The sequence below is a fragment of the Amblyomma maculatum genome, chromosome 1 (assembly GCF_055883805.1).
Source record: "Amblyomma maculatum isolate TAMU_Amacu chromosome 1, ASM5588380v1, whole genome shotgun sequence".
Lineage (NCBI taxonomy): Eukaryota > Metazoa > Arthropoda > Arachnida > Ixodida > Ixodidae > Amblyomma > Amblyomma maculatum.
Genome location: NC_139344.1, coordinates 224,456,627 through 224,484,383, shown reverse-complemented (window position 1 = coordinate 224,484,383; position 27,757 = coordinate 224,456,627). Strand labels below are relative to the sequence as shown.

The 27,757-nt window shown below is 44.6% G+C and overlaps 1 protein-coding gene across 6 annotated transcripts in view; it reads left to right on the top strand.

Moving 5' to 3' along the window:
• The first annotated feature begins 1,164 nt into the window (after positions 1 to 1,164).
• Positions 1,165 to 27,757, top strand: part of LOC146205744 (poly [ADP-ribose] polymerase 2-like) — an 81,057-nt gene continuing 54,464 nt past the window's right edge. For 4 of the 6 annotated variants that reach the window (XR_014704249.1, XM_084590408.1, XM_084590403.1 and 1 more), the window contains exons 1-5: positions 1,165 to 1,306; positions 9,933 to 10,141; positions 10,388 to 10,513; positions 10,761 to 10,886; positions 11,131 to 11,256. Coding sequence is in view for 5 of the 6 variants with exons in the window: in XM_084590408.1 (XP_084446534.1) it covers positions 1,254 to 1,306; positions 9,933 to 10,141; positions 10,388 to 10,513; positions 10,761 to 10,886; positions 11,131 to 11,256 (640 nt within the window). In the remaining variant the exon portion in view is untranslated. Of the gene's footprint in view, positions 1,307 to 1,372; positions 1,579 to 9,932; positions 10,142 to 10,387; positions 10,514 to 10,760; positions 10,887 to 11,130; positions 11,257 to 27,757 lie in introns of all 6 variants that reach the window. The other 2 variants (XM_084590404.1, XM_084590406.1) reach the window with 2 other exon arrangements.

Sequence of the window (27,757 nt, the reverse complement as noted above, 5' to 3'; positions counted from 1 at the left end):
TCTTTGTAATTTCACATTTCACGCACGCATGTAGTACATACTTCTTACACCTCGCACGTACACCTCATACAAACTTCGATTTGGCTACATATGGCTACCATGTTGTTGCTACCAACGTTACTAGTTGCTACAACCACATCTGGGGATCTCGAATCCGTCCGGCTTTCCCGACGGATCCCAAGGCCCATATCGGAGAAAAATGCGTTGGGTCCGTCGGAAGAACCCTACCGATCGGGTCCGTCCGCCGTACCTCTGAAAAATATTTCCCGGATCCGTCCGTCGTATCCCGAAGAAAAACGCACCGGGTCCGTCGGACGTACCTTTAGCCACAGCCAATATCCAGTCATTACGCACGCAGTCGTGATTACTCAAAAACAAGAAATGAAAGGACGTGTTCTTTAGCCGTCTTCTGTGGGCAAGGGCCCCGCTGAGCTTAAAAGCACGACTACTCATAGCCGTGCCGACCACCTTGCAGCTCACCCAGAAATGCTTTCGGAACTGCATATCAATAACATAATTCACATCTCAAAGGCACATATGTTGTACGGTTGACTTTCAAGCACCGTGTTTACGCTGTGCGAGGTCGACTGTCATACTGTCTTCGTAACCAGATATGATCTTGACAGCAGTTTATCGACTGCGGCAATCATCCGTACTATTTTTCTCCATCGCGTCAGTCAGCGTGCAGACGCGAGCACATCGAGCAGGGGCAAAGCGGCTTCCCTGCAGGCCGCGTCCCGCAGTGCTTGCCGGGATTGCACCCCTGCGAACCACCGTTGTGGCATTCCGTTCGCGCCACTTCGCGCCACTAGAAAATATTCTAGTTCACTATAGTGACGGGGCAACATGGAGAAAAGTTGTTTCCTTCCTCCATGCGGGGCAATAAAAAACTGCGCACCGGTGCAGTTGATCGAGGATATATAGTGCGCACCAGGCGCCCCGGTGCGCACTGGTGCGAGCGATCGAGGATGCTAATAGAGTTCCTAATGGTTCCTACACAGACGCGGGGAAAACGATCAATAAAATCTTTTTGCAATTTCCGTCTTTCTCTTTTGAAAATCGCATTTATTATTTTTATTTTTCATCTTAATTACCTATAAGGCAGTAACCTTTAAGAAATTTTTATCCGTTCTTTGTACCAAGGGGCACAGTGGGCATAGCTTGAAGAAAAAGAAAAACTCGTGACATCCCGCACGCGCGCGCGTTTGAAGCACTTCTTTGTTAGAGTGCAAAAACAAAAGTATTATTTAACGATGCCAAAGCGCCGCGCAGCAACCTCAGAACGTGCCAAGAAGAGCTGCGACTGGTATGGTGTATTTTAGAGTTGCGCTTTGTTGTGTTCTGTAAACCAAATCTTTGTTTGGTGTTTTAGTTCTACCTGTTACAGCATCAGCATACAGATACAGCATCACGCTGCCCACTTGTCTGGCCCACGATTTGACCATGGTACTTACCTGGTTTGGCCACGCGTGATGAAAAACCATAACCTTCTGCGACGACATTGAGGGGCAGAAGACGCTAACGCCGAGTTTCCGGCAAAATGTTGCTCTGGTTTCTTATCACGAGGGGTCAAACCAGGTAAGCACCACTGTAAGACTTACTACACAACAAAGGGTCAACAATGCGCAAGCTTTCTGCACGGTTTCACCCGTGTCAGAAGTCGTACCAGATAACTGAAGTAAACTCGAAGATTAAAGAGTTGAAATGGGTTTATGAACCAATCAAATATTCTTTGTCTTCTGATGCGCGTCTGCGTGTGCGTTCGCCAGCTCGCCTCGACATGTCTCTCTCCTGCTTCCCCCTTGAGGCTAGCAGCCGGGCCATTTGTTTAACCTAACTAGTGCAGGAAATCTATACCTACAATGGATTTTTGCTGCACTGGTGTAGCTGGTGCAGGTTAAACAAATGGCCCTAGCGTCTCTCGATAGAACATGTGATCTCCACGGTCTCTCTGTCTGTCACCAGTCGGCACTAGCCGTAGCGGGCGCGTCAAAGGAACACAAACTCGGGCTCACACGCCCCTCACTCATGTTGATCTGACCTCTGATCACAAAATCCTTGAGGTGTGCTGGGATGTGGCGTGTCCGTGTGGAACGTGGTCATACTGTTTGAGGCTGCATATCTTGTGTTCTTCACCCGGGTCGGAAGCTGTCCCATCACTGTTGGGCTGTTCGGAGACTCTTGATTGCAACTCTGATGGTGATGTTCAGTCAGCTCTGCCCTTTCACTGTCGTCGTTGGCGTTGTTGGCTGCAAACTGACATCCAATGAAAGAGTCGCAGAGTTCAGGGAAGCGGACCTCTCTTGGGGTAGTCTCCTCAGTTGCTCCGTGTTGACTCTTTCTACTACTTTGGGAAACGTCCGATGCGCACATTTGATCTTCATTGTGTTCTCGCCCAAGATTTCAGAAATTTCATAAGGGCTGTCAAACAGGGAGTCTAGAGTTGATGCTTGGGAGCCGAGCATGCAGTAGACGATCTTTCCGATTTGGAAGTTAGGTGCCTTGAGATTTCCGTCATAATGTTCCTTAGCTGCCTTCTGGCTCTCTTTGAGGTTCTTTTTCGCTTGGCCTGTGTATTGCTTCGACTTGTGCTTCAAGACGTTTACAGCAAGTACAGCTTCTGGAAGCTTCTTGTACCAGTCGATGTGTGTCTCTAGAATCTTTCAAAGTATGTTATTCAACACTCCGACTACTCGCTCCACCAAACCGTTGGCTTGAGGCCAGATGGCAGTATTGTGATGCGAGTGATTTTGAGACGGTGATGCATGGCAGTTGTCGTTTTGTTGATGAACCTTCTTGCCTGGTCTGTAAAAATTATCTTTGGGATTCTTAATCTTGGTATCCATCTGTTCAGCATGTAGTTTATATAGTAGACTGCAGTTGTTGAAGGCACAAGGACGGCGTCAATGCAGCATGTGGCATGGTCTATGCACACGAGTACATATGACTGTGTTTGAATGGGTTGGGATACCTCTAGGTTGCAAACACCCCTACGTGATGGTGGTCATTCGGTTCACCCTCTTACAAGTGTCGCTGACCTGGCATAGTCTTTTACTTCTCATTGCATCTTTGGCCACCAATATTGTCTCTGAGTTTTGCTCAGAATGCGCTGTGCATCCATTTGTCTTGTGGAATCATGACGCATTTGATGTGCAAAGTCCCTCAAGACTGTAGGTACTACAACCTTGTCACCCTTTCTATCTACAGTATCCCGCACAAGAATATCACTCCTCACTGAAAATTCTTAGTTTTCCTTTTCAGCCTGTTGGCATAGTTGTTTACAGACTGGGTCTGATGTCTGTAGCTCACACAGGCTGCTGCTACCTGTCACTACTGCCATGCAGATGCTTGTGCCACTTGCTGTCCGGGGAAGTTGGACAGACTCAGACTCTCTGATGGGATCGTCTAGCCGGGAAAGTGAATCGGCTTTGTTTAGTTTGCCTGGACTCCACTAGGTCCATAGTCCATCGTGCAAATCGTCGATTTGTCGCTGCTTTTTGTGCCAGATATGTAACGCTCAGATTGTCTGTCAGTAGCATTAACCGTGGTCCTCCTTTCAGGTAAATGGCAAATTTCTCCGTGACAGCCCAGTGCAAAGCCATACATTCTGGTAGATTATAGTGGAGTTGGTTGTCATGTGCGTTTAGAACATTACTGGCGTATTTGATCACGCTCTTGCGAGTCCCGCTCTTGAGTCAAGATAGCTCAGAGTCCATGTTGGCTAGCATCGGTGTGCACTGTGGAGTGAGTCGTTTCAAAAGTTTGCAAGCACTGGTGGATTGATCAGAGCTTGCTTGAGTGTGTCACATATCTCCTGATGTTCTTCAGTCCATGTGAACACGTTGCTTTTGGCCAGCAGCTTCCGTAGTCATTGCAGAAAATCTTTGGATGAATTTTCTGAAATGGTTTGCAAACTGCAGGAACGAGTAAAGGTGTTTGGCATCCTTAGATGGTGTGAACTTGTTGATGGCCTCTATGCTTTTAGGGTCTGGGATGCGTCCTTCTTTTGTGAGGACATAACCTAGAAAGGAAATCTGGTTGTGCACAAACTGGCACTTCTTAATGTCCATTGTCAGGTCGTTGATATTTATGTGGTGTAAAGCTTCTTCCAAAAGTTCGAGTGCCACTGGGGTGGATCCTGCACCTTGTGCAATATCATCTATATAAGTACTTGTTTGTGGCAGGCCATCAAATCTCTTTTTTGTGACCGTTTGCATTGTTTGTGGGACTTTACAAAATCGAAATGCTATACGAAGGGATTCATACTTTCCATCTGGCATGTCAAAGGCTGGTTTATGCGTGTCCTCAGGTTTGATACGGATTGTGAGGAATGCTGACTTGATATCCATGGCCATGAAGTAACATGAGCTATCTCTTATGACTTCATCCACAGCATCTTCTATCAGCGGCAGTGGATATGGCAGGTTCACTGTTTTGGCATTGAGTTCGCGGTAGTCATAACAATTCTAGGTGTTGTTGGGTGGTTTGATCTAGGATGAGTGTCGGTGCAGCGTATTCACTCTGACTTGGTGTGACTATCCCTAGTCTGATGCATTCGTCGACCTTTTTCCTCCTGAACTCGCAATCTGCATGAATTTACAATCTTCCTCCAGATGGACATACTTGAAACGGACGCATGTTCTGTTGCATCGCTTCAGCAAGCTGCTGCAGCATTTCAGCTATCACGCCGAGGATGTCGTTTGTACTCCGGGGTCATGTCTCGCAGTCTTCGTCTGCATAGATGAATTTGTGCGTTTCATAGACAGTGTCATAAACGCCGCTCATTGTGGTGCCGGGTTTTTCGCACTGTGGCTGCGAGACATGTACCATGAGTTGGGGTTAGCATGAGTCGGGGATAGCACCATCAAGTGATTGTTTGATCGTGGCATGCTTTATGGTTTGTGCTTTGTTGTCTTCACGCAGGGTTGTGTGAAGCAGCTAGTGTGCATGCACATAGTGTTACAACTGCTGGGCCTAGTCCCTCAATGCTGGTATTTTGAGGTTTTTGAATTCTTGTATAAAGGCAGTTGTGATGATAGTATAACATTATACTATGTGTGTGATATTTTAGCGATGTTAGAAAAAATGACATTAAGAGCACTATACTAACATTTAACTCAAAGAGCCCCGCCGCGGTGGCGCAGTGGTGACTGCTCTTGACTACTGTTCCCAAGGATGTGGGATTGAATCCCGGCCTCGGTGGCTGCTTTTCGATGGAAGTGAAAAGAAAGATGCCCGTGTGCTGTGCGATGTCAGTGCACGTTAAAGAACCCCAGGTGGTCGAAATTTCCGGAGTCCTCCACTACGGTGTCTCTCACAGCCTGAGTTGCTTTGGGACGTTAAACCCTACAAACCAAACCATTTAACTCAAAGAAATAACATTGTTTTGGTGCTCCTTTGGGGTGGTGGCTCAGTGGTTACCGCGCTCGGCTGCTGAAGTATTGTACAATCTGCCGATGGGCTAATTATGCATTGGTTCTGAAGTTTGAAGTGCACAAAATGGAATAGCGCTTTGCCTGTATCTGTCAGCATCCTCATTCCACTCTGTGCACTTCAAATTTCAAAATCAGCTTCCAAAGCCAGGGACTCCGGATTAAATAAGCTGCACTGGCCGCTTTTCGATGGAGACAAAAAGCAAGGCACCCGTGTGATGTGTGATGTCATTGCACATGAGCGAACCCCAGGTAGTAAAAATTTGCGGAGCCTCCATTATAGTGTCCCTCATAGCCTGGATAGCTTTGCGACGTAAAATCCTATAACAGGGGTGCAGCAGCTGCACCAATTGCGCCATAAGCGTGAAATTTATTAAATTTGTGCCAAGCTGCGTCAAAATGCCCAGACTAGCCACAAAATTTAGCCATATTCAAGGACTACTTTTTACGACTGTGGTATGGCCAGTCACGACGTTGCAGACACTGCAGTGTGTGTCACTGGCCTTTTGTTTTTCTCACATTTTTCTCTCTGCGTCCACGTGCTTCCTCCACTTGAGTAAGCTGAACAGTCTCAGTTTGAGGATGCTTCACTGCACGGGTAATCTGCGTAACGCATAGGGGCCGTTTGTAGGCACCACTGCTGCTGTGTCGCACTACGAAAAGGGCCGTGGAGATACTTGTGATTTTGGAGCGATACTTCAACACTGTGTTGAAGTGCTGCATGCTTTTAATGGATGTATATCTAGTTTTTTATGTCGCTCGTGGAAGTTTTCGGTATATTGTTAGACCATGTACTCTACGGTTGTTCTTAATGCTGTCTCGTCGATCAACTCGCTTTCCCGTCGTCAGATAGTATAGGAGGTGCATCAGTTATGGCTCCTGTGTCTGTATTAATTTAACTTTAGGTGTTACATGTGAAATTTGTTTCGAGCTTCAGTAGGTTGGGAAATGTGCAGAAACCTTAGCTATTGAATTCCATAATGCTGCAGTGGAGCCCAAGACTGCTAAAATTAACATTTATGTATGCTAGAACATCAAAATACTATAACATCTGCATAAAATATATAACCTAATATCCCGAGTCATTGCCAGCCTCCCCTTAAGTCAAAATATTTAGTTCAAACCACCGAGTCGCCAGCCTATAGAAATCATGGGCAGAATACGCGCTCACTCATCTGCTTTCTTATCTGCTTTTGGCTTTGCCGTTTCACCTTTTGGTCGCTGTTTCTCTTTTCTTTTTGTCATTTTTTTGTGTTTGGTTTTGAATCAACATTTTATTTTTGGTTTTGTTTTTGTGCAGTGCTCGCTTTTGATGCTCAGGCTGATCGCACTCATGACTTCCAATTGGGCTCTTCTGAAGCTGCCCTCGCAGGACACAAGCTGTGGATTTCACAGACATTGTTTTATGAGTCTTGCGAGCAAGATAAGATCCCGTCATTAAAATTGTCAAACAACACTAGATGCAAAAAAAAGTGCATATTCGCTAGCTTTTTCAATTTTTATTCGGTCCCCGAAGTTTGAAAAATTATCCTCGTGGTTTTACGGCTCGCATTCTTTTTGTGTGTGTGTGTGTGCGATACCATGCCTTGCAGTACAAAAGGCTTATTTACAATAGTAGGTACACACAACGTCTGTGATAAGTGGCCATTGCTAGATTTTCTTTGGATCGCATTAATACGGCCCGATGTTCACATCTCATTTTCTGTGCCGAAAGTAAGGTTTGTTCACCATTTAATGGCTCCTAAATTCGAATTCATACTGCGAAGTGCAGTTTTTTTTTTTTTTTCCTGTGAGCTGCTCCAAATATGGATTTTGCTGCTCCAAAAATTGCTAGAAATCCTGTTTGAGCTGTTGCACCCCTGCTATAGGGCAAACCTTTGTTTGGTGTTTTATTTGTTTTGCCTCGTTTTAGTAAAATCATCTTTTGCTGCTAGACAAGCGAATATTGTGGCAGGTGTTATTGGCAAGATGCGCAACAAACTGCATGTTAAAAAAATGCACAGAAGTTCCGAGGGGACTGTCAGTGTATGTGTAAGCATTCTTGCTGTGGCTCATCTTTCGCTCATGACTTTCACGAGAAACTTTAGTGACAACTAATTGAGTACTTTGAGTATTAAGTACTAATTACTCATTTGTATTATTGTATCTCCTCTATAAATATTGTACTTGTGTACATGTGAGGATGGTGTTATGAATTTCGCTGCGGTCAGACAGATTAGTTATGGGAATTACCGTAGACTGCTTATATATCAAAATAATAGATTGGTCATGAGCCAAGGCAGTATGCAGTGACTGCTTCACTTTAGATGGACACACCAGCTCTTTGGTGGGTGTAGAAATGAAGGTGTAACGGAGGGCTGTGGGCTAACTTTAACTTGCACTGACATCACGCAGTGCACGGTATTCATTTGCATTTGGCCACTGTTGAAATGCCGCCCTTCAGAAGTACTTCGCATTGTCATTAAAAATGGAAGATGTGCAAAGTTTAGTGGTCGTGTGTACTTGTGAGGATTATGTTATGGATAGACAGATTTACAAAGGGAGTTACTTAATCCTTTTGCTGTCACAAACGTACCAGTACATTTTCGCACTTCTCCTCCACAGTGCCACCGACGTATCGGTGCGTTCTCTATCGTGCGTTCAAAACTTAGCGCCTGAGCACAAAGCTAGTGTGCTTGGACTGGCTGTGCCATCTGTCAAATCTTTCTACAAATTCGTATTTTTGCCCCGTGTTGTTCTGGTATGTATATATTAAAGAGTATGGAGCAACCACGCCCACCCCCGCCGCCTTCTTTGCTGTTTGGCGCGGTCGCTCCGTGCGCGCTACTCTATTGCGCTAAACGATCGTGCGGCACGCGCGTCTCGCGGTGCGTGCGTGCGGTTACGGGTTCAAGGGTTGTTCTTCCATCTGCCGCAGGTTTTTATTTTTATTCTGTTGGCGTGTCTGCTACGTTTAGGGGCTCGAGCCGCGCCGCCGTTGCCTCCCCAATAGGTCGACACATGACTCGATCGCTGCTTTTGCTCTCTCTTGCCGTGCCCTTGCTTGCGGCTGGCAGCAGTAAAGGAGGTTGTTCTAGCCTCTTTCCATCTCCTTCTGTCATCTTGATTTTACAACGTGCCATTTCTCTCCAATGTGCGGGCCACTGAAAGTGCGCCCTCCGTGCACGCGGTTACTTTCGTATGGCTGACTGCGCGGGACCTTGGACTGCAGACTGAAGCGATGGCTCTTTTCATTATAAATACGAGCCGAGCTCGGATTCGGACTCTCAAGAAGCATCAAGCAGTTTTTTCTGTATAATTTATAGTCAGGCTGATAATGATTGCTGTTAATTAACAATACCTGCAGAACACTGAAATGTGCATTTCCGTTGACTATGTTATGTGTATAGCAATCATGATCAAAACTAAATAGCTATGCTCGTTCCTTGAAACCAAGCCGACATTGGGGGTGCATCACAGCCAGAAACGCCTGACAGCGAAAGGGTTAAGAATGCTTATACATGAAAGTAATAAATCGGTCATGAGCATAATCAGGACACAGTGACTGCTTCACTTTCGGTGGACGTACCAGCTGTGTGGTGAGTGAAGGAATGAAAAAAGAAAGAAAAGCTGTAGCAGAGGGCCTGGGTTAACTTCTTTAACTTGCACTGATGTCGTGCAGCACATGGTATTCCCCTCAGAAGGGCTCCTAGATGTATAGTTCAGTTTAGTAAGAACTGCACAAGGTTGAAACAAACAAGAAATTTTGCTATGATACAAATAATGGGAGATTTGTGCATTCACTTATAGGTGAATGCGGCTTCCAAACCTTAATGAGCCACGTGGGGCCATGCATTTTTCTAAACAGTGTCATGAAAGGACTTTTGTAGTGTCCACTGTCTAAATATAGCGACACACTCAAGTTATCATAGGGCGGTTGCATGTGCTATGCGGCAATAAATTTTTAATAGCAACTGAGAGTGTGTTTTGGATGTGTGACTATGTATAGAGGGCATGCATGTAACATCACTGGCCTAAATAGAGCGCCACATTTTCAAAATATGGCACACCTGCTGGCATTGCCACAGCAACCACTGGAAAATTTCTCTATGATCTTGACTTTCCGTTTTTTATTTTCTTGAATTCTGAGAGTCTCATGGCAATTCTGGCACTCATTCAAGTGTTAGGGAGAGTTTCGAGTATCCAGCTTTTAATCATCTCTTTCTTAGTCTGACTGCAGCAACTACTGAAAACAATAGCACGCAAAGTCTGCGGAAACTGTTTACCCCATTTACACAGTCCCTGCAGTGTAGTGTCCGATACTGTTGATCAAGCCCACTTGACGAATAATAGGTAATGTGACATTACACAGCAAAGCATGCAAGATACAGCAAGAAACCTCGAATTTTTGCCTTTAAATTGTTGGGTATTAGTGTATCCTGCTTATTGATGTGTTACATATTACTGAAAGGCTTGTTTCTTTTCCTTGCTCCCTTTCCCCACTTTGTTGTCTTCATGAAGGAAAAGAAAAGCTACAGAAATCATTGTAATTGATTCAGATTCTGAACAAGCCGTCACCGATGGCAGCAGTGATGATGTGATGAGGTTCAAGCCCGATTATCTCAGTAGTGGTGTTGTTCTGGATAGTGGACATGGCAGCAGCTCCTCTGTTGCCAGGCAGAATTCTGATAGCAGCGATGACAGCTGGGCATCAACTCGGGAAAAGACAAGTAAGTTTCACAAAGATAAATATGGTAGTAAGCCAGAGTGCATGCAGGTGTACAGATGCTGTCAAAAGTAAATGAAAGGGGAATGTGCTAAAAGAATTTGTTTTCTTTGAATCCAAAGCTTAATGATTTATTTTATTGGTGTGCTGTCTAGTTTGTACACTAACAATTAGTCTGCTTAAGTCTATTCAAGGGTGCATGAAATGAGGCTGATTAAATGAATTTTTTGTACTATTGCCTTACATTTAGGTACTTTGGATTCGGGTATTCCCACTAATCACAGCGACAAGGCTCAACAAGGTTCTGACGAAAGTGAAGATGAACTTCCTTCTTTAGCTTCACTTATGTACGGTAAACAGACTGAAGAAAAGCCGGGTAAGTTTTACAAAGATAAACAAATAGTATAAGCCAAATTGTATTCCAATCTATAGGTGCCATCAAAAGTAAATCAAAGGTGATTATGTGGGCAGACTTCGATTTCTTTGAATCCAAAGCTTAATGATTTATTTTATTGATGTGCTGTCTAGTTTTTACACGGACAATTAGTCTGCTTAAGTCTATTCAAGGGTGCATGAAATGAGGCTGATTAAATGAATTTTTTGTACTATTGCCTTACATTTAGATACTTTGGATTCGGAGATTCCCACTAATCACAACGACAAGGCTCAACAAGGCTCTGACGAAAGTGAAGATGAACTTCCTTCTTTAGCTTCACTTATGTATGGTAAACAGACTGAAGAAAAGCCGGGTAAGTTTTACAAAGATAAATAAATATAAGCCAAATTGTATTCCAATCTATAGGTGCCATCAAAAGTAAATCAAAGGTGATTATATGGGCAGACTTCGATTTCTTTGAATCCAAAGCTTAATGATTTATTTTATTGGTGTGCTGTCTAGTTTGTACACGGACAATTAGTCTGCTTAAGTCTATTCAAGGGTGCATGAAATGAGGCTGATTAAATGAATTTTTTGTACTATTGCCTTACATTTAGATACTTTGGATTCGGCTATTCCCACTAATCACAACGACAAGGCTCAACAAGGCTCTGACGAAAGTGAAGATGAACTTCCTTCTTTAGCTTCACTTATGTACGGTAAACAGACTGAAGAAAAGCCGGGTAAGTTTTACAAAGATAAATAAATATAAGCCAAATTGTATTCCAATCTATAGGTGGCATCAAAAGTAAATCAAAGGTGACTATGTGGAAAGATTTTGATTTCTTTGAATCCAAAGCAGTGCACTGTGTCTTATGCACAGAGACAATTGGTCTGCTCATACCTATTCAAGGATGTTTGGAATCAGGACAGTAATATTAATTTTTTTGTAATGTTCTCTTACATTTATGTTAAGGGCGCGGCAGCCCCGTGAGCAAGGAACTTCTCAACCGGTTCCTGGTGTATTGTACATTTGGAAGAGAGGGAAAGAAAGAAACACGAGCATTTGTAAAGCATTGCTTCTCATGCCATCGTCATGCAAGTGGTCCGAGGACGGTCGACTTTCAAGGAATCCTTACGGCTTGGGTTTCGTTGGCCTTCGCGTCGCGGACGGGGGGGGGGGGGGGGGCTGGGTGGCTGTGCGTTAGCTCGCGTACACAACATCCCTTCCTCCTTAGATTGGGTCACCATATCGGTTGAGCAGATGATGTTCCCGTTGAGGCCTCGGTGGAGCTTGATCTCATCTGAACTCTCTTGGTTGGTCATCGCAGGGTTACATTGCGCAGTCATCTTGCCAGGCCTCAGCTTCTCCATGTTCGTAGAGAGGTGCTGTAAGCAGATCGTGCGCAGGCTAAGTTTCCGCTCTTGTTGCGATCACGTAAGGAGCCAGCAGTGTAGATTGTTGTTCACTTGATACTGGTCCGTTGGTCCGATCGTCCAGTGGCGGATCTTTCTTTGGGTAAGCTTCACCACCTGGCTTTATGTGGTTCAAGGTTCTGATGGACTGTTTTGGTTTTTGACTTGATTAGCCAAGATCGATATCCTAGTCTCTTCAGTATGGTTGTCTAGCTATGTGAAGTTGCGGAAGAAGACCGATTGTCGCACGGCCACTCCTCTCGTAACTCTGTCTCCCAAGGTCGCCTTTTCAGCAGGTTGTGGCTGAATGCATGTGAGCGCTGTCGAGAGTTCGTGTCCGAACATGAGTGATTCTGGTATTCTGTTCGTTGTTGCTAAAACAGTTGTGTGCTGCTTGAGCGGAAACCGAGCTAGCCTGCACGCAAGTGTTCCATACTGATCCTTGGCTAATGCTTGCTTAGTCTCGTATACCATTCTCTCTGCTTGCCCATTCGTGGCCGGATGATAGGGAGCACTTGTACTCTGCATCACTCTCTTCTTCTTAAGGAAATCTTTCATTCCTGTTGAAACGAAGGACTGGCCATTATTCATTAGTAGCCTTTCCGGAATGCTGAAGGTTGCGAGCAGGTTACTGACTGTATGTTGTGCATGTAGTGCACTTCGAGCCACTTGCTGTAAGCGTCTACAATAATTACCAGCATCCTTCCCTCCACGGGGTCAGCAAAGTCGGCAAAGGACTATGTGCTATGGAGCTGTAGAGCGTTTCCAATCAGCGGTGCTCTAGGCGGCATTCTTTGTTGACGTGCGAGAACATCTTGTTTTGGCTCAGTGAACTGGTTAACTCCGTCCACACGGATGTCCAGCACCGAGAACCAGTCATGTCCTAGCAAGTTGCAGCCATTCCCTTTCATTACCATACAGGTAGCAGATAGTCCTTTGACTTAAATTTCACACAAACTTGTGCCGATCCCAAAGTACGAAGTTCCTCTCCCGACCAAAAACGCAAGGCAAGAGGCTCTTTTGTCAGCTTTGGGGTGTTCGTTGGCCATGTTTGACAATATGTGGCCTCGCTGATTACAGAGCATGCGGCACCCGTATCAACTTTGAATTTTAGGTGCTCTACTCTCACATCAACAAGGAATTTTGGGCAGGGTTTTCGCTTACTCGCTGCTTGAAGCTTGTAGCCTGGACCGCTGTGCGGAGGGTTGCTCGTGGACACACTGTGCGTTCTGGTGTTGGACTTGCCCTTCTTAGTTTCCTTTTTGCGGGATATGCAAGCTTTCTCGGTGTGGTCTTTCTTGGAGCAAAACAGCATAATGCGGTCCTGAACTTGCACGTATGAGCCTCGTGCCAGCCATCCCATCGATAACAGCATCGTTGCTGCGGTGAATGTTTGCATTATTTTTCAGGTGAGAAGTTTTGTGTACCTCTGCGGACCTCGTCGTTCCTTTGATCCCTTGCTGCTGCCGCAATGCAATTTCTCCTGGGGTCAGGTCAAAAGCACGTTGAAACGTCGTCTTTCTCCGCGAACAGTCTCTGTTGGAGGTGCTCGTCGCGGATGCCACAGACGAATCTGTCGAGAAGCATGATGTCTTGGGGCAGCATGGTGGGATTCGTTACAACAGGTGTGTGTCCTTCTGCCGGTGAAGTCGATGTTGCAGACGTTGTCGTTAAAGGGACAGAACGCTGGAATTTAGGTCTCAAATTTTTTTTCGGAGCAGTAGGAAGATTGGTGTCTAAATGCTCGATTCCATAACGGTTTTGGTAGAAACACTGTAGGAAAGTTTTACCGAGAATTTTTCAATCAGTGCATGCGCCCGATTTTATGTAGTCCGATGCTGGAAACCATGAGCAGCGACAGCGATGACGACTGGTGGTAGACAAAAAAGATGCATCGAAAACAAATATAAATTTCATTCGCCAGGCAGTAATTCGACATTTTTTGCTTAGAGTAACGTCCTTTTCAGTTTCACACTCAAGGCTGTAACGGCCCAATAACGCAGGCCTCGTCGGTGAAAGTTCTACTGGGTACTATCATCCATAGAGATAGAAAGGTTCATTCACGGAATTTCAAACACTGTGGCGCCATCTAGTGGCAAAACCTGAAAGCTTGCTGCTCGCGGTGCGAAAGGAGGGGTGGTTTTTATTTAAGGACGCAGTGGAGAGAGTACAAAATATAATTAATTATGACAATCACTCCTGGGAGAAAAAAGAACAGTGTGCTTACGAGAATAGCGAAATTTTGCTGACATGTAGTCACATGGGTACTACACTGAAAGTAATAGGGTTTCTCCGCTAAGATAGCGCCTAATTTTCAATGGCAAATTAAAATTGTAAAGCCTCTTTTCTTTGAGGCACGGCAGCGTCCGGCGGGATATCATGTCTAACCACGCTTGGCTGGCTGTGCAGGTGCTGTTTCTGACGCATTTGCAAAGTTCTTACGGCATCGGACTAACCAGATATGCGCCGTGGATTTGCAAACCTTCAAGCCAGTGGAACTGTTCATCTTATCACTATCATTCCGTCAACGTCAGCGAGGCAACAGACTGCAGGGGTCACCATGGATGCCATCTCTGGCTTCCTACTGCGGTGACGTCATTGGACAGCGCTATAAAGGCGCCTACTTCCCCCTTCAACCTCAGAGGGCACAGCAGCGTCCGGCGGGATATCATGTCTAACCACGCTTGGCTGGCTGTGTAGGTGCTGTTTCTGACGCATTTGCAAAGTCCTTACGGCACCGGACTAACCGGATATGCGCCGTGGATCTGCGAACCTTCAAGCCAATGGAACAGTTCATCTTATCACTATCATTCCGTCAACGTCAGCGAGGCAACAGACTGCAGGGGTCACCATGGATGCCATCTCTGGCTTCCTACTGCGGTGACGTCATCGGACAGTGCTATAAAGGCACCTACTTCCCTCTTCAACCTCAGAAGGCACGGCAGCGTCCGGCGGGATATCATGTCTAACCACGCTTGGCTGGCTGTGCAGGTTGGTTATTACACTTCCTATGCTTCTATTAAGACGAGCTGCTATGGGATTGTGATTCTGCCGTGCCCTCAAAAGTGGTTTGGTTTTATTGCTGGTTGCTGGTCTACTCTTCTCTTACTGTTGTGTGGGGACGTAGAAACCAATCCAGGCCCTAACCAAGACGAAACACTAAAGAATATCTTGGCAGAATTGAAAGAATTAAAAGCTTCTAATAGTGCTCGGGATGAGACTCTTATTCAGATAAACCAAAAACTGTCTAAACTAGATGAAGTTCTGAACCTGTCAAAAGCGAACGAGGAAAATATTAGAGAGCTTGAAGGTACTGTGCTGCGCCTGGAAAAAACTAGCGGAACAGGAAAAAGAACTGATAGATTATGAGGACCGTGCTCGAAGGAACAACTTTGTGGTGTTTGGGATCCGAGAATTGCCTAATGAAACTCGGTCAGACTTAGAAGAAAAAGTAATTAAAGAAATATGTTATGAGAAACTTGGGGTAATGGTTACTACTGTCAAACGCATTCATCGGATTGGCAGGGCACATAATAACAGACATCAGCCAATAATTTTTTGAGTGTACGATTACAACGAAAAACTGGCCATCTTTAAGAACTGCCATAAGCTGAAAGATACCGGCATATCTGTTTCACACGATTATTCATATGCCACGCAGCAAAGAAGGAAAAAGTTATGGCAGTCCACAAAAGCAGATGAACAGCCTGGAACGAAACCGAAGTTAGTTCACGATAAACTTGTGATAAAGGACGAAGTATACATTTGGGACGAAGAAGAAAGCTGTCGAATACGGCTGCGTGGCGAAGATGATGGCCAACAAAATTGACATCATGATGACAACGTCGTTTGTGAAAAAAAGCTCCTTCGTATAATCAGCTTCAATACACAAAGCGTATGCAATAAGCAAGAACCAATCGAGCACATCCTATTATCTTACGATCCTCATATTGTTATCATAAGTGAGACATGGCTGCACTCTGACATTCCTAATATTGCAGTTTTTCCGCCATCGTACACTTGCTACCGTAGGGATCGAGGGTCAAGGGCTGGTGGCATTGCTATTTTGGTTAGAGTAGCATTTCTTCACGCGTGATGCCTGATATTGGTCATGATCACGAAAGTGTTATTTGTGAGGTCGATTTCTTTGGAAACCCTGTCATTGTTATTGCTGTATATAGAAAACCTGGTGCACACCCTGATTTTGTGCACTGTATGCATGATCACCTGAGTACTTTCAAAAAGCGTAGTTTGTAATCGCCGGAGATTTCAGTCTTCCGCACATTAACTGGGATACAATGGCTACAGGAACCAGTGATGTTAAAAGCACTGAGGCTCTGTTTGACATGCTCCTTGTGTTTGATCTAACCCAGACAGTCCATTCACCTACACGTGTAATTCCAACTGGGGAGTCTATTCTGGATTTAGTTTTTTGTTCCAATAGCATACACAACTATAATACAGATATACATGAGGGAATATCGGACCATAAGCTGGTATCTTTCAGTTGCCTTCTTCCAAGATTTTCAAAACCCACCACAGAAAAATACGTCACTGTAAAAAACTACACTTTGGTTGACCATGTTAGCATTGTCCATTACTTAGAAGATTCCTTGTACACATTTCACTCCACTGACATTAACACACTCTGGAGAAATTTCTGGTTCATTTGCCATTACTGTATGTGAAACTTAATCCCCAACAAGAGAAAGAGGGTTGCCAGGACTAATCCTTGGATTTCCAGAGAAATTATCCATTTAAAACGTAAACTTAGACGGTGTCGTAGAAATAAATCTGCCAGCTCCACATTTATTGTGCACCTTAAATTAACCCTAGCCACTAAATTGCGCGAAAGTAGGAACCGTTACTTTACGGAAACACTTGGACGTCTCGTAACAGAAAATCCAGCGAAGTTCTGGCAGTTTCTTTCCCGTAAAGATAACTCAAAGCTCGACAAAATAGTTCTGAATAACCGCACTGTCACAGATAAAAATGAGATAGCAAATGCTTTCAATCGCCATTTTCAAAGTGTATTTTCCAAAAACGATGAGATAAGCAATGCCACTCAAGATAGTCCAAATGAAGTTAATTTCAATGTAACCAGAGAAGGTGTTTTAAACTTACTTATGCGTCTTGATCCTAAGAAAGCATCAGGACTGGATGACATTTCAAATTCATTTCTCAAGACGTACACTGAATTTTTAGCACCATTATTAGTAATACTATATGAACAATCCATAGAGACTGCCACAGTACCCGATGACTGGAAAGTTTCAAGAGTCGTTCCTGTATTTAAGAAGGGTTGTAGATTAGACGTCAATAATTACCGTCCTATCTCATTAACATCTACTGTTTGCAAACTCTTAGAACACATACTGGTTACTGAACTAAATAAATTTCTGGAACGGAATGAAATATTAACCAATGCACAACATGGCTTCCGACGAGGCTTTTCCACAGCTACACAGTTAGTTACAACAGTTGATGAAATTTCTAAAATCATAGATATTGGAGGAAAAGTTGACATTGTTTTCCTAGATTACTCAAAAGCCTTCGATAGAGTGCCTCAAAATAAGCTGATCACTAAAATGCAAATGATTGGTGTGCCTAGTGAAATTGTACATTGGATATCCACTTATCTCACAAAGCGCCAACAGTTTGTTACTGTTGATGGTGTCAACTCTTGTTTACTAGATGCCCTTTCTGGCGTTCCCCAGTGTTCGGTTTTAGGGCCTACACTGTTTAATCTTTATATTAATGATCTGGTCGAAGCACTGGAACCAACAGTTTCAATTAGGTTATTTGCCGATGACTGTGTAATTTTAAAAGATATTAAATCTGTTCATGATCAAATAACTCTAAACGAAAATTTGCAATTTTTGGAACGATGTTGCAATGAATGGGCGATGGCCATTAACTTTGAGAAAACTGTTGTACTTAGCATCACAAATAAAATTAATAAACTTGAATTTCAGTATAACATAAACAGAAACCTAGTCAGGCAGGTAAATGAATATAAATACTTAGGCGTAACGATTACTTCCAGACTAAAATGGACAAGGCACATTGACAGTACATGCTCTACAGCACGTAAAAAGCTAGGTTTTTTAAAACATCGCATGGGTGAGTGTCCAAGCCCATTAAAACTTAAAGCATACAAAGCATATATCAGACCCACACTTGAATATGCCTGTGTGGCATGGGACCCTTATACATCGAATGACACCCAAAAACTTGAGAATATTCAACGCTCAGCAGCCCGTTTTATTTTTAATCGATACTGACGCCGTAACTCACCTTCATCTATGATTCTTCTTGCTGGCCTTAATACACTTAATGAAAGGAGAAAGAAAGCTCGTCTAGCCTTCCTTCAATCGTTATATGTTTCCACACTTGGTATTAAACCTGACACCTACCTGAAAAAAGATTCCTCCAGACCCTCTCGCCATAAGCATTGTCTTGCCTTGTCACCTATATTTGCCCGAACTAATATGTACAAATTCTCGTTTTTTCCACGAACAATCGCAGACTGGAACGCCCTACCGATTGACTCGCCGTTTTTATCGCCTCCCAACTGAAGTGTGCATATGTTCTACTGTGCATTGTATTCTTTGTGTTATCAGTTCATCGCTGTGTAAAATTCTTTGTTTTATTGTTTTCAAACTACATGACATCTGATGCAAACGACCTCTCCTGCTTGGGCATTTAATATGCCTGCAGTATTTCTTAAATAAACAAAAATATATATATTGTAGTGCTTGGTTTGTACTATATGAGGCAAGATTTTGGCCAGTGTTCTATCTCTTTAAGACCCCGAAGTTGCAGTCTGCTGTCAGACTTCTGAGGGCTGCGATGTAGTTGCTGATCGATTCTTCGGACAGTTGGTCGCGTCGCTGGAAGATGTACCGGCTGTACAGTTCAGATGGCCTCGGTTCGAAGTGATTCTGGAGAAGTGGGACTAAGCCTTGATAACAGACTTCTCCAGGAGTCTTCGGTGCAACCAGCGCACAGTCTCGAAAGTGTTGGACACGCATAGCGTCAGGAAGAGCGTGCGCTTTTTGCCATGAAGCAAAAGGTGAGGCGCTGAGTCTACGAAGACCAACTCTTGCCGTTAAACAGCTCTATTTCACCATACCTTTCTCCAGTAGCCATGGCCTGACTTCGAACTGCGTCTGCTCTAATCCTACTTCTCATCGCCAGTGTTAGTTCGAGGCCTGGGAGCCTCGGAACTTGTTAACTCGGTTGCTGGTTTATTGTACATTTGGAAGACAGAGGAAGAGAAGGAAAGAAAGAAATGCGAGCGTTTGTGAAGCGTTGCTTTTCGTGCCTCGGTCGCGCACACTGTTCGAGGACGGTCGACTTGCAAGGAATCTTACGGCTTGGGTTTCATTGGCCTGCACGTCGTCACGGGCAGGGGGGATTGCTGCCGGTCTCTCCGAAGCGGCCGGCCCACGCGTGCAAGAAGGCATTGCAGCTGGAGCGGCCGTGCGTCCATTAGCTAGGAGGCGAGGTGGCCGTGCATCGGTTCGCGTCCACAACAATTTACATTTGAAAGCACGTGCACATAAATTAAGCCTGTAACTGAAACTGACACAAAACAAAAAGCCACCTTCGGCACATTTTATTAGGTAATGAAATTTTCAGTTTTCAATGACACCATTTTATACTTCACTCATTAATTTACTTTATATGAGCTTGAGCTGCTTTAGGAATGTAAACTTGGAAGCTGTGTTAATTTTTTGCATGTTTTCCACCTTCCTTCTTCATCTTACTGGTGAGATGAAGAACTTAACTGCTTGTGGTAATGCAAGCATAACCAACATTTAAGTCATTATCACAGAACCTAATGATGTGGTATGAATAGCAGATCAAACATCCTGTATGCTAAACTACGCCATACTCCATGGAGTCATGAGTGATTAAGTCAGGCTGATACTCTTGTTTATCTACAGAAAACAGAAAAAAAAATTTATGCTTGCTTTTTGTCAAATCTATATTCATAACAGTGCAGTTTGTTATAGACGGCAATAAAAATAACATGCATAATGTGAGCTTTAGATTAATTGTGATTGGCACTGTTTGCCTTCATCAGAAAGCAAGAAGGGACTGCCACAGTTGATTATAGCTAGTGCTTAGAGTTATCAGTTTAAACCATAAAGAAAGAATCATAACAGTATGCTGAATTCAGTTTTAACTGGGAAAAGCTGGTAGTCTTGGCATGCAAAGCATAACTAGGTGGCATTGAGGAATTGATGCTGATATTTAGATGGACAATGATATTTATATAGCTTATTCGCTATATATAATAAAGACCGCAGCCGTGGCTTAGTGGTTAGAGCTCCTGTCGCGGCTGCAGGAGGTGGTCAGTTCGAAACCCGTCATGCACCCACCTGTAAAAATGGGTACAAGCGTCCTTCGGCCTGGCGCTTGGCTTTCCTAGGGGCATTCGCTTGGAAGAAACTCCGTAAACCCCGCTGTGCCCCTGGTGGGCCAAACCTAGTTTCGAACAACCTCGCAACCTGCAAATTTGGTTCATGTCCGTCTTAGCCCTCCCTCTGAGCCTCGGCATCAGCAGCAGCAGCAGCAACAGCAACAAAAAAGGGCCACATAATGGGCTTTTACCGCCCGAAGTGGACTTATTGTTGTCCGATGGCGGAACGGATCACTGCCACATCGGAGCAACTATTTGGAACCTATGACCCCTTTCCCAAAAATTTCACCCCAAAGAGCCGAGTACCAGGCCGGGGGAAAGCTTGTACCCATTGAAAGACCGGTGGGCACCCGGCGGCACCAGGGATCGAACCTGCTACCTCCCGAACACGAGGCGGATGCTCTATTACAAGGCCACGTTTCAGTCATTGCGGTTATACTGGAAACCATGGCATACAACACACAACATCAGAAAGAGAGAAAGAGTTGATGCTTTGTTGACGCTGGTATCTGTGAAATCTGAGCCCTGATTGCACGGTGAACAGTATGTTGCTAAGTGTCTCGAGCAGCAGGGAGGAGTCAAATTACTCGAATCTCTCAGCGGTCAGCAGACCAGTGCCAAAGCATCCGAAACATTTTTTTTGTGTGTGTGCTTTTAGTTTCAAACCGCGCAATGTTGTGGCTGCTGCAATACAGGGTTGCCACTCCTGCCACTCGCTTAATTTGATATTGAAAGGGTGTATTGCCTACACCTTGTGCAGTTGTGCAGTCTAAAGTGTGCCTCTGCAAGCTTACACAACTCCGTAGGCTGGAAAGCAGCACCTTATCGTTCTGTGCTAGCTGAACACTGTTCACTGTCATCACCTGTTTGGAGCAGTTACTTAACTGCTTTATTAACTGCATGTGGGACATTTATACGAAACTGTGCATGTGGAGTAATTAAAATGTATGATGCTCTGGCTATCGCAACAATAGAATGGAAGTTTTGTTGTTGCAATCAACACTCAGTCGCAAGCAACACTCAGTGTTGCTCAGTCCATCATTACAGCTCGGCAATAACATGTTGATAGTTGTTAGAAGTAAACTTGTACTTGCGTTTTTGTCTGTTATCTCGTATAACTTGCATTACATACTAATGACGATAGGATTTTTTTCTACATGCGCAGCTCCAATGATTTGCGTTTAATTACTGGTAAATAAACTTTTCATGCTGACAAAAACACAGGAGGCAGACCACCCAGTATTACTGCTATAAATTATCAATAAGAGTCAGTAGTTCATCTATCAAGAATGTATATTTGGCAGGCGAAAACACTAAATTTTTGTTCCTAAATAAACACTGAAAAATGTATAGCAAGTTTATAAAAACTTATCCCTAAATTGTAGGGATGTGTAAATATAAATTCTCGAATGCGAATTGAATACGAATATGGGAAGAAAATGCGTTCGAACATCATATAGAATATATGATAATGGAAAAAGTTAGAATTGAAAAAATAGCAAACATTGTCCATCTTGTTTATTTAATAATCAGCATGGTATATTTGCAAATAAGATTAAATTCCAACTGCACAGTTTATACCGTACTGAGGTATCCCGTATAAATTTTATACAGAATTTCCTATGCCGGTTTTTTGTGCAGAACGGATCTGCATGAAATCAGGTGGTGCTGTCATATTGCTGCTGAAAGCAGTAAACTCACTAATTTGGCTTTCAAGGCACTAGAAAAATGCCTGAATTAAATGAAAGCTTGACTTATCAGATGGGTCTGAAAAATTGTTGAAAACTTCACAGTAATTTTGTATGCTGAACACCTGTACAATGGATGTCTGCATTTGAGATGAAACTGAAGTAAGAACATTTTTTCCCCGGTTTCATCAAGGGCTTCGCTTTACGCACTCTGTCGGGGAGGCTCTCTTCACAAAAGGGAAGGTCCCTCCGCATAAAAGGGCCCCGTCGTGTTTTGAAGATGCATTTCTGCACAGCCCACGCGGTCCAGCATTGCGATGAAGCACGCAGTGGAGGGGGGGAGACTGTGGTGTATTCGAAAATTTTCTGTGTTCAGTAATTTTCAAATATTCAGAAATTTCTAATATAGTTTTTTGATTGCAAATATCAGTCAAATAACGAACATATTTGATTCATATTTGAAATTTCGAATATTCGCACACCTCTACTAAATTCTAATGCAGCGATATCCAAGTTAGCTGCCCCATTTAATGCTCCAAACTATTTCTATGAGGGAAGAGGAAGTGCTGGTGCATGTCGCTCGCTCTATGCTGTGCTGTGGTGGGCAGTCTTTTTTTGCTGTGTGCCTTTTCTTGTGCGCTGGGCCTAACCCCAAGCCACGTAACATTTTTGGTGGAGGTGCTGAATACAGTCTTCGCACCACAGAGCTATGCAGTGGTTGCCTGGCCGGGACTGCCAACATGACTCAACCTGGCAAGTCACGCAGCAACAATACCACTCCTTTCATGGTAACGGTGCGGCCTCGTGACCCTAGCACCTTTACCGGCACTGACGGCACCAATGTTGAGGATTGGCTGGGCTTGTACGAAAGAGTACGCACTTACAACCGCTGGGATCCTACGCCTATGCTAGCCAACATAATCTTTTATCTCAATGGCATAAGACCCATGAAACCAATGGTATGAAACCCATGAAGAACAGGTAACTAGTTGGGACATCTGCAAGGGGAGGCTACGATCACTCAAATGAAATACAGCTGGTATGTCGCGCCCAATCTTTGTGGAGAGTTATGTGGCCTACATTCAAGACATTCTGGCACTTTGCCATAAGGTCAACGGTACCATGAATGAGATCATAAGGTGGGCAACGTCCTCGAAGGAATTGCTGATCACACTTTTCACTTGATTGTCTGCAAGGTTCCTCCACTATCGACACCATCATTGATGAGTGCCACCGTTTTGAGCAGGTGAAAAGCCGCCACCTTTCCCAGCAGTTTTCGATGCTGCCGAACACAGCAGTGACATCCTCCTGCGAGGAACAGCAACCATCATCTCGAGAGCGTGTGGACTCGCGCAACGTCACGGACACTGTGACAATAATCGTCCATCAGGAATTGGAAGCCCTGGCACCTGCGACATCACCACCAACCACTACAGACACCACACTCCCTATGATGTCGCTGATTCAGGCCGTAGTGAGGCAGGAGCTTGCCAACTTAAACCTACCTTCCATAGTGCATGCCGTCGGTAGCCAACCAATTCATCAACTTTGTCGCCATGTTTTCCGGCCGTCCTATTACTATCCTCGACGTTACTGCAATCTGGACGAATGGCACACTCCAAATGATCAACCAATGTGCTTCAAATGTTCTCGCTCTGGCCATATTTCACGACATTGCCGCAGCTCATGGCATACTCCTCCCAGCGCCACCTTCTCTTCTCGTTACCATCCTGACTCGCCGCGCCGCTTCTCGCTCCGATCCCAGTTCAATGCGTCTGAATCCTCCTTCCATCCACCTTGATCCTTTTCATGCTGCACATTGCCGCAAGCCTGGTGCGCTCACTCACTGCAGTCGTCTCTCCTTTCGGCTGCTGCCTCGTATAAACTCTCCACTTCCGGAAACTAGTTGATGCAGTCCCAAGAGGTAACGCTGCATCGACGCCTCGAACCAGATACCCTCTATTACTCCCCGGACCTAACTTACTAGATGTTGCTGTTCATGGTGTTCCTCTTTGTGCACTTAATGACACTGGTGTGCATGTATCCGTGATGAGTGCTGCCCTTCGCCATCATCTCTGCAAAGTCCTCATACCTGCGGCGACCCATTTGCATCTCGCAGATGGTGGAACGCCTGCTGTCGAAGGGCTATGTGTCACTTAAGTCCAAGCCAGACACAGTATCCCGGTACAGTTCAGTGTTCTGAAGACATGTGCCCATGACCTCATCCTTGTTTTAGACTTTCTGACTGACCATTCCACCCTCATTGACTGCTCCCAAGGCATCCTGCACCTGGAACTTCCTCTGTTTGATTCTGTGCTCACCCATTGCTCGCTATGTTTTTTATGCACAGCTGCCTTTTTTGTTAGACTGGCACCACCCGTTCCCGTTTCCAATGGAGACTACCTCATTGTACCCATCCTAGACCTGCTGTTGACTCACCCAATTGCACTGCCCCATATCCTTGTCACCATCAAGGAGAACACACTTTTTTGCCATTTCTGAGCTTCGGCTATTATTCTCAAGTTCTCGCATGCGGCATTTGTGTTGCCACACTATCCCCACTCTCTCTATGCCAAGTCGCTACGTTGGACGTTACATCAGTGAGCAACAATACACCCCATCACCAGCAGGCCTCTCTTTCCGAGAATGTCTTCACGCCTATGCTGGCCTCCGATCTCAATCTTGTCTAAACTGCCCAGCTTTGGAAACTTCTAGAATCTCTTTCGGACATCTTTGACCTCGGCAACAATCCTCTGGGCCAAACTTTCACTGATGCACCGCATCGACACAGGTGATGCCTCGCCTATATGCTGTCGACCCTACCATATGTCCCATGCTGAACACCAAATCATCAATGCCAGTTACCAGAGTGCTTGAAAAGGACATTATCGAGCTCTCGGCTTCACCAGTTGTCCTGGTGAAGAAAAAAGACTGATCATAGCGTTTTTGGTTTATCGGCATCTGAATAAGATTATAAAAAAGATGTGTACCCCCTTCTGCGCCTTCCTCCCATCCTTCCTCTATTCCTCCTTCCCTTCCTTCCTTCCTTTCCTTTCCCTCCCTTCCTTCCTCCCTGGTAGCAGTACCAGGCTTTCTCGGGCAGTACCTGAGTACTTCGGAAAGACCTGAAACCCTTTGAATGCCGGCTAAACCAAGTAACAGTGTGGAGATGCACTGCCAAACAGAATGTGTTGCTGTAAAAAACAACCTGAAAAAAAAAAGTATGGAAAAATGTTAGCTGAACATACTGCAAACTTACTGCTGTATTTTAACTGAAAAACCATTTAATGAAGAATCCACATGTGTCTTACAAGTAGAAGCAAAGTGTGTGTGTGTGTGCGGTCGTCATTGTCATCAACCCAATTGCTTCCACTTGTGGACAAAAGCTTATCTTGATGATCTTTAATTATTTTTGACTGGCAGTCGCTCTATGCTGTAATTTTTCTAATCTCTTTTGCCTGACTCTCTACCACTCCTTACCGAGTTTACTATCTTTTGAAAACCGCTTCATTACGTTGAGGATCCTGTGTGTTTCTCTCATTACATGCCCTGTTCATAGCGATTTCTTCCTCTTAATTTCGGCTAGGATGTCATTTATGCAAGTTTCTTTGTTAACCCACAATGCTGTCTTCCTGTAATGCTACCCCTATCATTTTAAGTTCCACAGTTTTCTGCACTTTCTTCAACCTAATATCAAACATTTCCAATGGTCTGCAAGTTTCTGCCATATCTGTGAGCACTGGCAGGATGCAACTATTGTATACTTGCCTCTTTCAGAGTTGCAAGCTGCTTTAGGGTCGCCTACACACTCAAATTGCTTAGGTGCCGATTTTCATCTGGGTTCCATTCTCTACATGTGTGCGTGTTGGGTGAAATAAACTAAGTTAGCAAAACTGTTTCGTGACTTGAACGTGGCCAGGATATGCAGTCACTATTTGCTGTAGGCAGATGTATAATTATAAATCACTTACTCATTCTAATACCTTCCAAGGATGCGACATCGAATCCCGGCCTCGGCAGCTGCTTTTCGATGGAGGCGAAAAGCAAGGGGCCTGTGTGCTGCCGTGCGATCTCAGTGCACGTTAAACAACCCCAGGTGGTCGAAAAACTTCGGGTCAAGGAACTAACAAGAGTTAATGACATTCTGTTAGAAATTAAGAAGAAATGGACATGGGCAGGTCATGTAATTTTATGTAATGCAATGGCAAGAGTCCTGAGGGTCCTTAATATAGGTAAGCCACTTTTCGGGAAAAAACAAATTTAATATCAAAGACAAAGAAGAAATTAGTGGTCTGTATTAAGAATGGCCTTTTTGTATTCCAATCAGAAAGTTCAAATACAAAAAAGGATCTTTTTTTTACTTTTATTTTCAGATAATCTAATAAATATGTTGGTTTGTGGGGTTTAAAGGCCCACTGTCCACCCTCCGGTCGAAAATATTTTCTTCCCCGGTGACTGTGAGACTTCGCCCCTAGAACGCAAGGCCGCAAAATGTTTTTGAAAAGAGTAACTAATAACGCAGTTACAGCCACCGCAATCACCCGATTCTGTCATGCCTCTCTCCTTCCGTTCCCTCGCAAAGGTTTTTCACTCTCCTGCCCGAGGTCATCTAGCCTCCGCAAGACAAATTCCCCTTCCTCCTCCGCGTTTGGCGGGAGGTGGGGCGTGGCTCTCCGCGAGCGCGAAAAAAAAACAACTGTCGAGGGAGCGCGCGCCGCTGGATTCAGTCTGGCCGTGGCGAGGGAAAAGCGCGCTGCGAGCGGTAGACACCCATCCTTCTCCCGTCAGTCAGCGAGACAAACCAATGGACGTCGTTCGCGGTATGTACGTCATTACTGTGGCTTGTCGGGCCAGCGCAGGAAACGGGGAGGCTGGCTTCCCGGAGGAGAGCATGAGCGAGCTTTGAATTGTATTTTCGATGCTTTGCGGCGTGCGTGTCACTGTAGCATTTTGCACAGACTATCTCCGGTACCTGATCGAAACACTGGGCTCCTTTGCTTAAAAGGGCCTTCCCTGGACAGTGGCCCTTTAACGTCCCAAAGCGACTCAGCTATGAGAGACGCCGTAGTGGAGGACTCAGGAAATTTCGACCACCTGGGGTTCTTTAACTTCCACTGACATTGCACAGCACACGGGCGCCTTGCTTTTCGCCTCCATCGAAAAGCTACCGCCGAGGTCGGGATATTTACTAAATATGTATCCCACGTCAGCAATCTTAACTCTCATATAATTCGCCACAACGAAAATTCCTTTTGCAGTATACGCATAAAGATGGCAGCTGGGCAAAGAACCAAAATAATTACAATATTGTCACGGAGGAGCGAAGACGACGCAGTGAAAGAACAGGGTTTTAGTAGTGGAAGAAGTGGAAGTGGTGCTACCAAAGTCTGTTGCGTTGATGCAAAAAGACTCTCCCAATCGCTGCATAGAAGTGAATGTGTGATCACAAGGGAGTGCATGGGAGTGGGACAATTCTTCTTGAGCTATCCAGCAGATAGTGAAGGTGAGATCAGTGGCTTCGGAAGTTGTGTCAATGGCAACAACTGTTGTCACTGCGTCCAAGCGACCGAACTTCAATGTTATTTGCCGCATATTCGAATTCTCAAATGTTGGACAATGTTGTACGACATCGGCGACGGAGTTTAGACTTTTTTTTTTTTTTTTTAGTCTATATTTATTGCCTCAGGGCATCAGTAGGGTATGAGATGA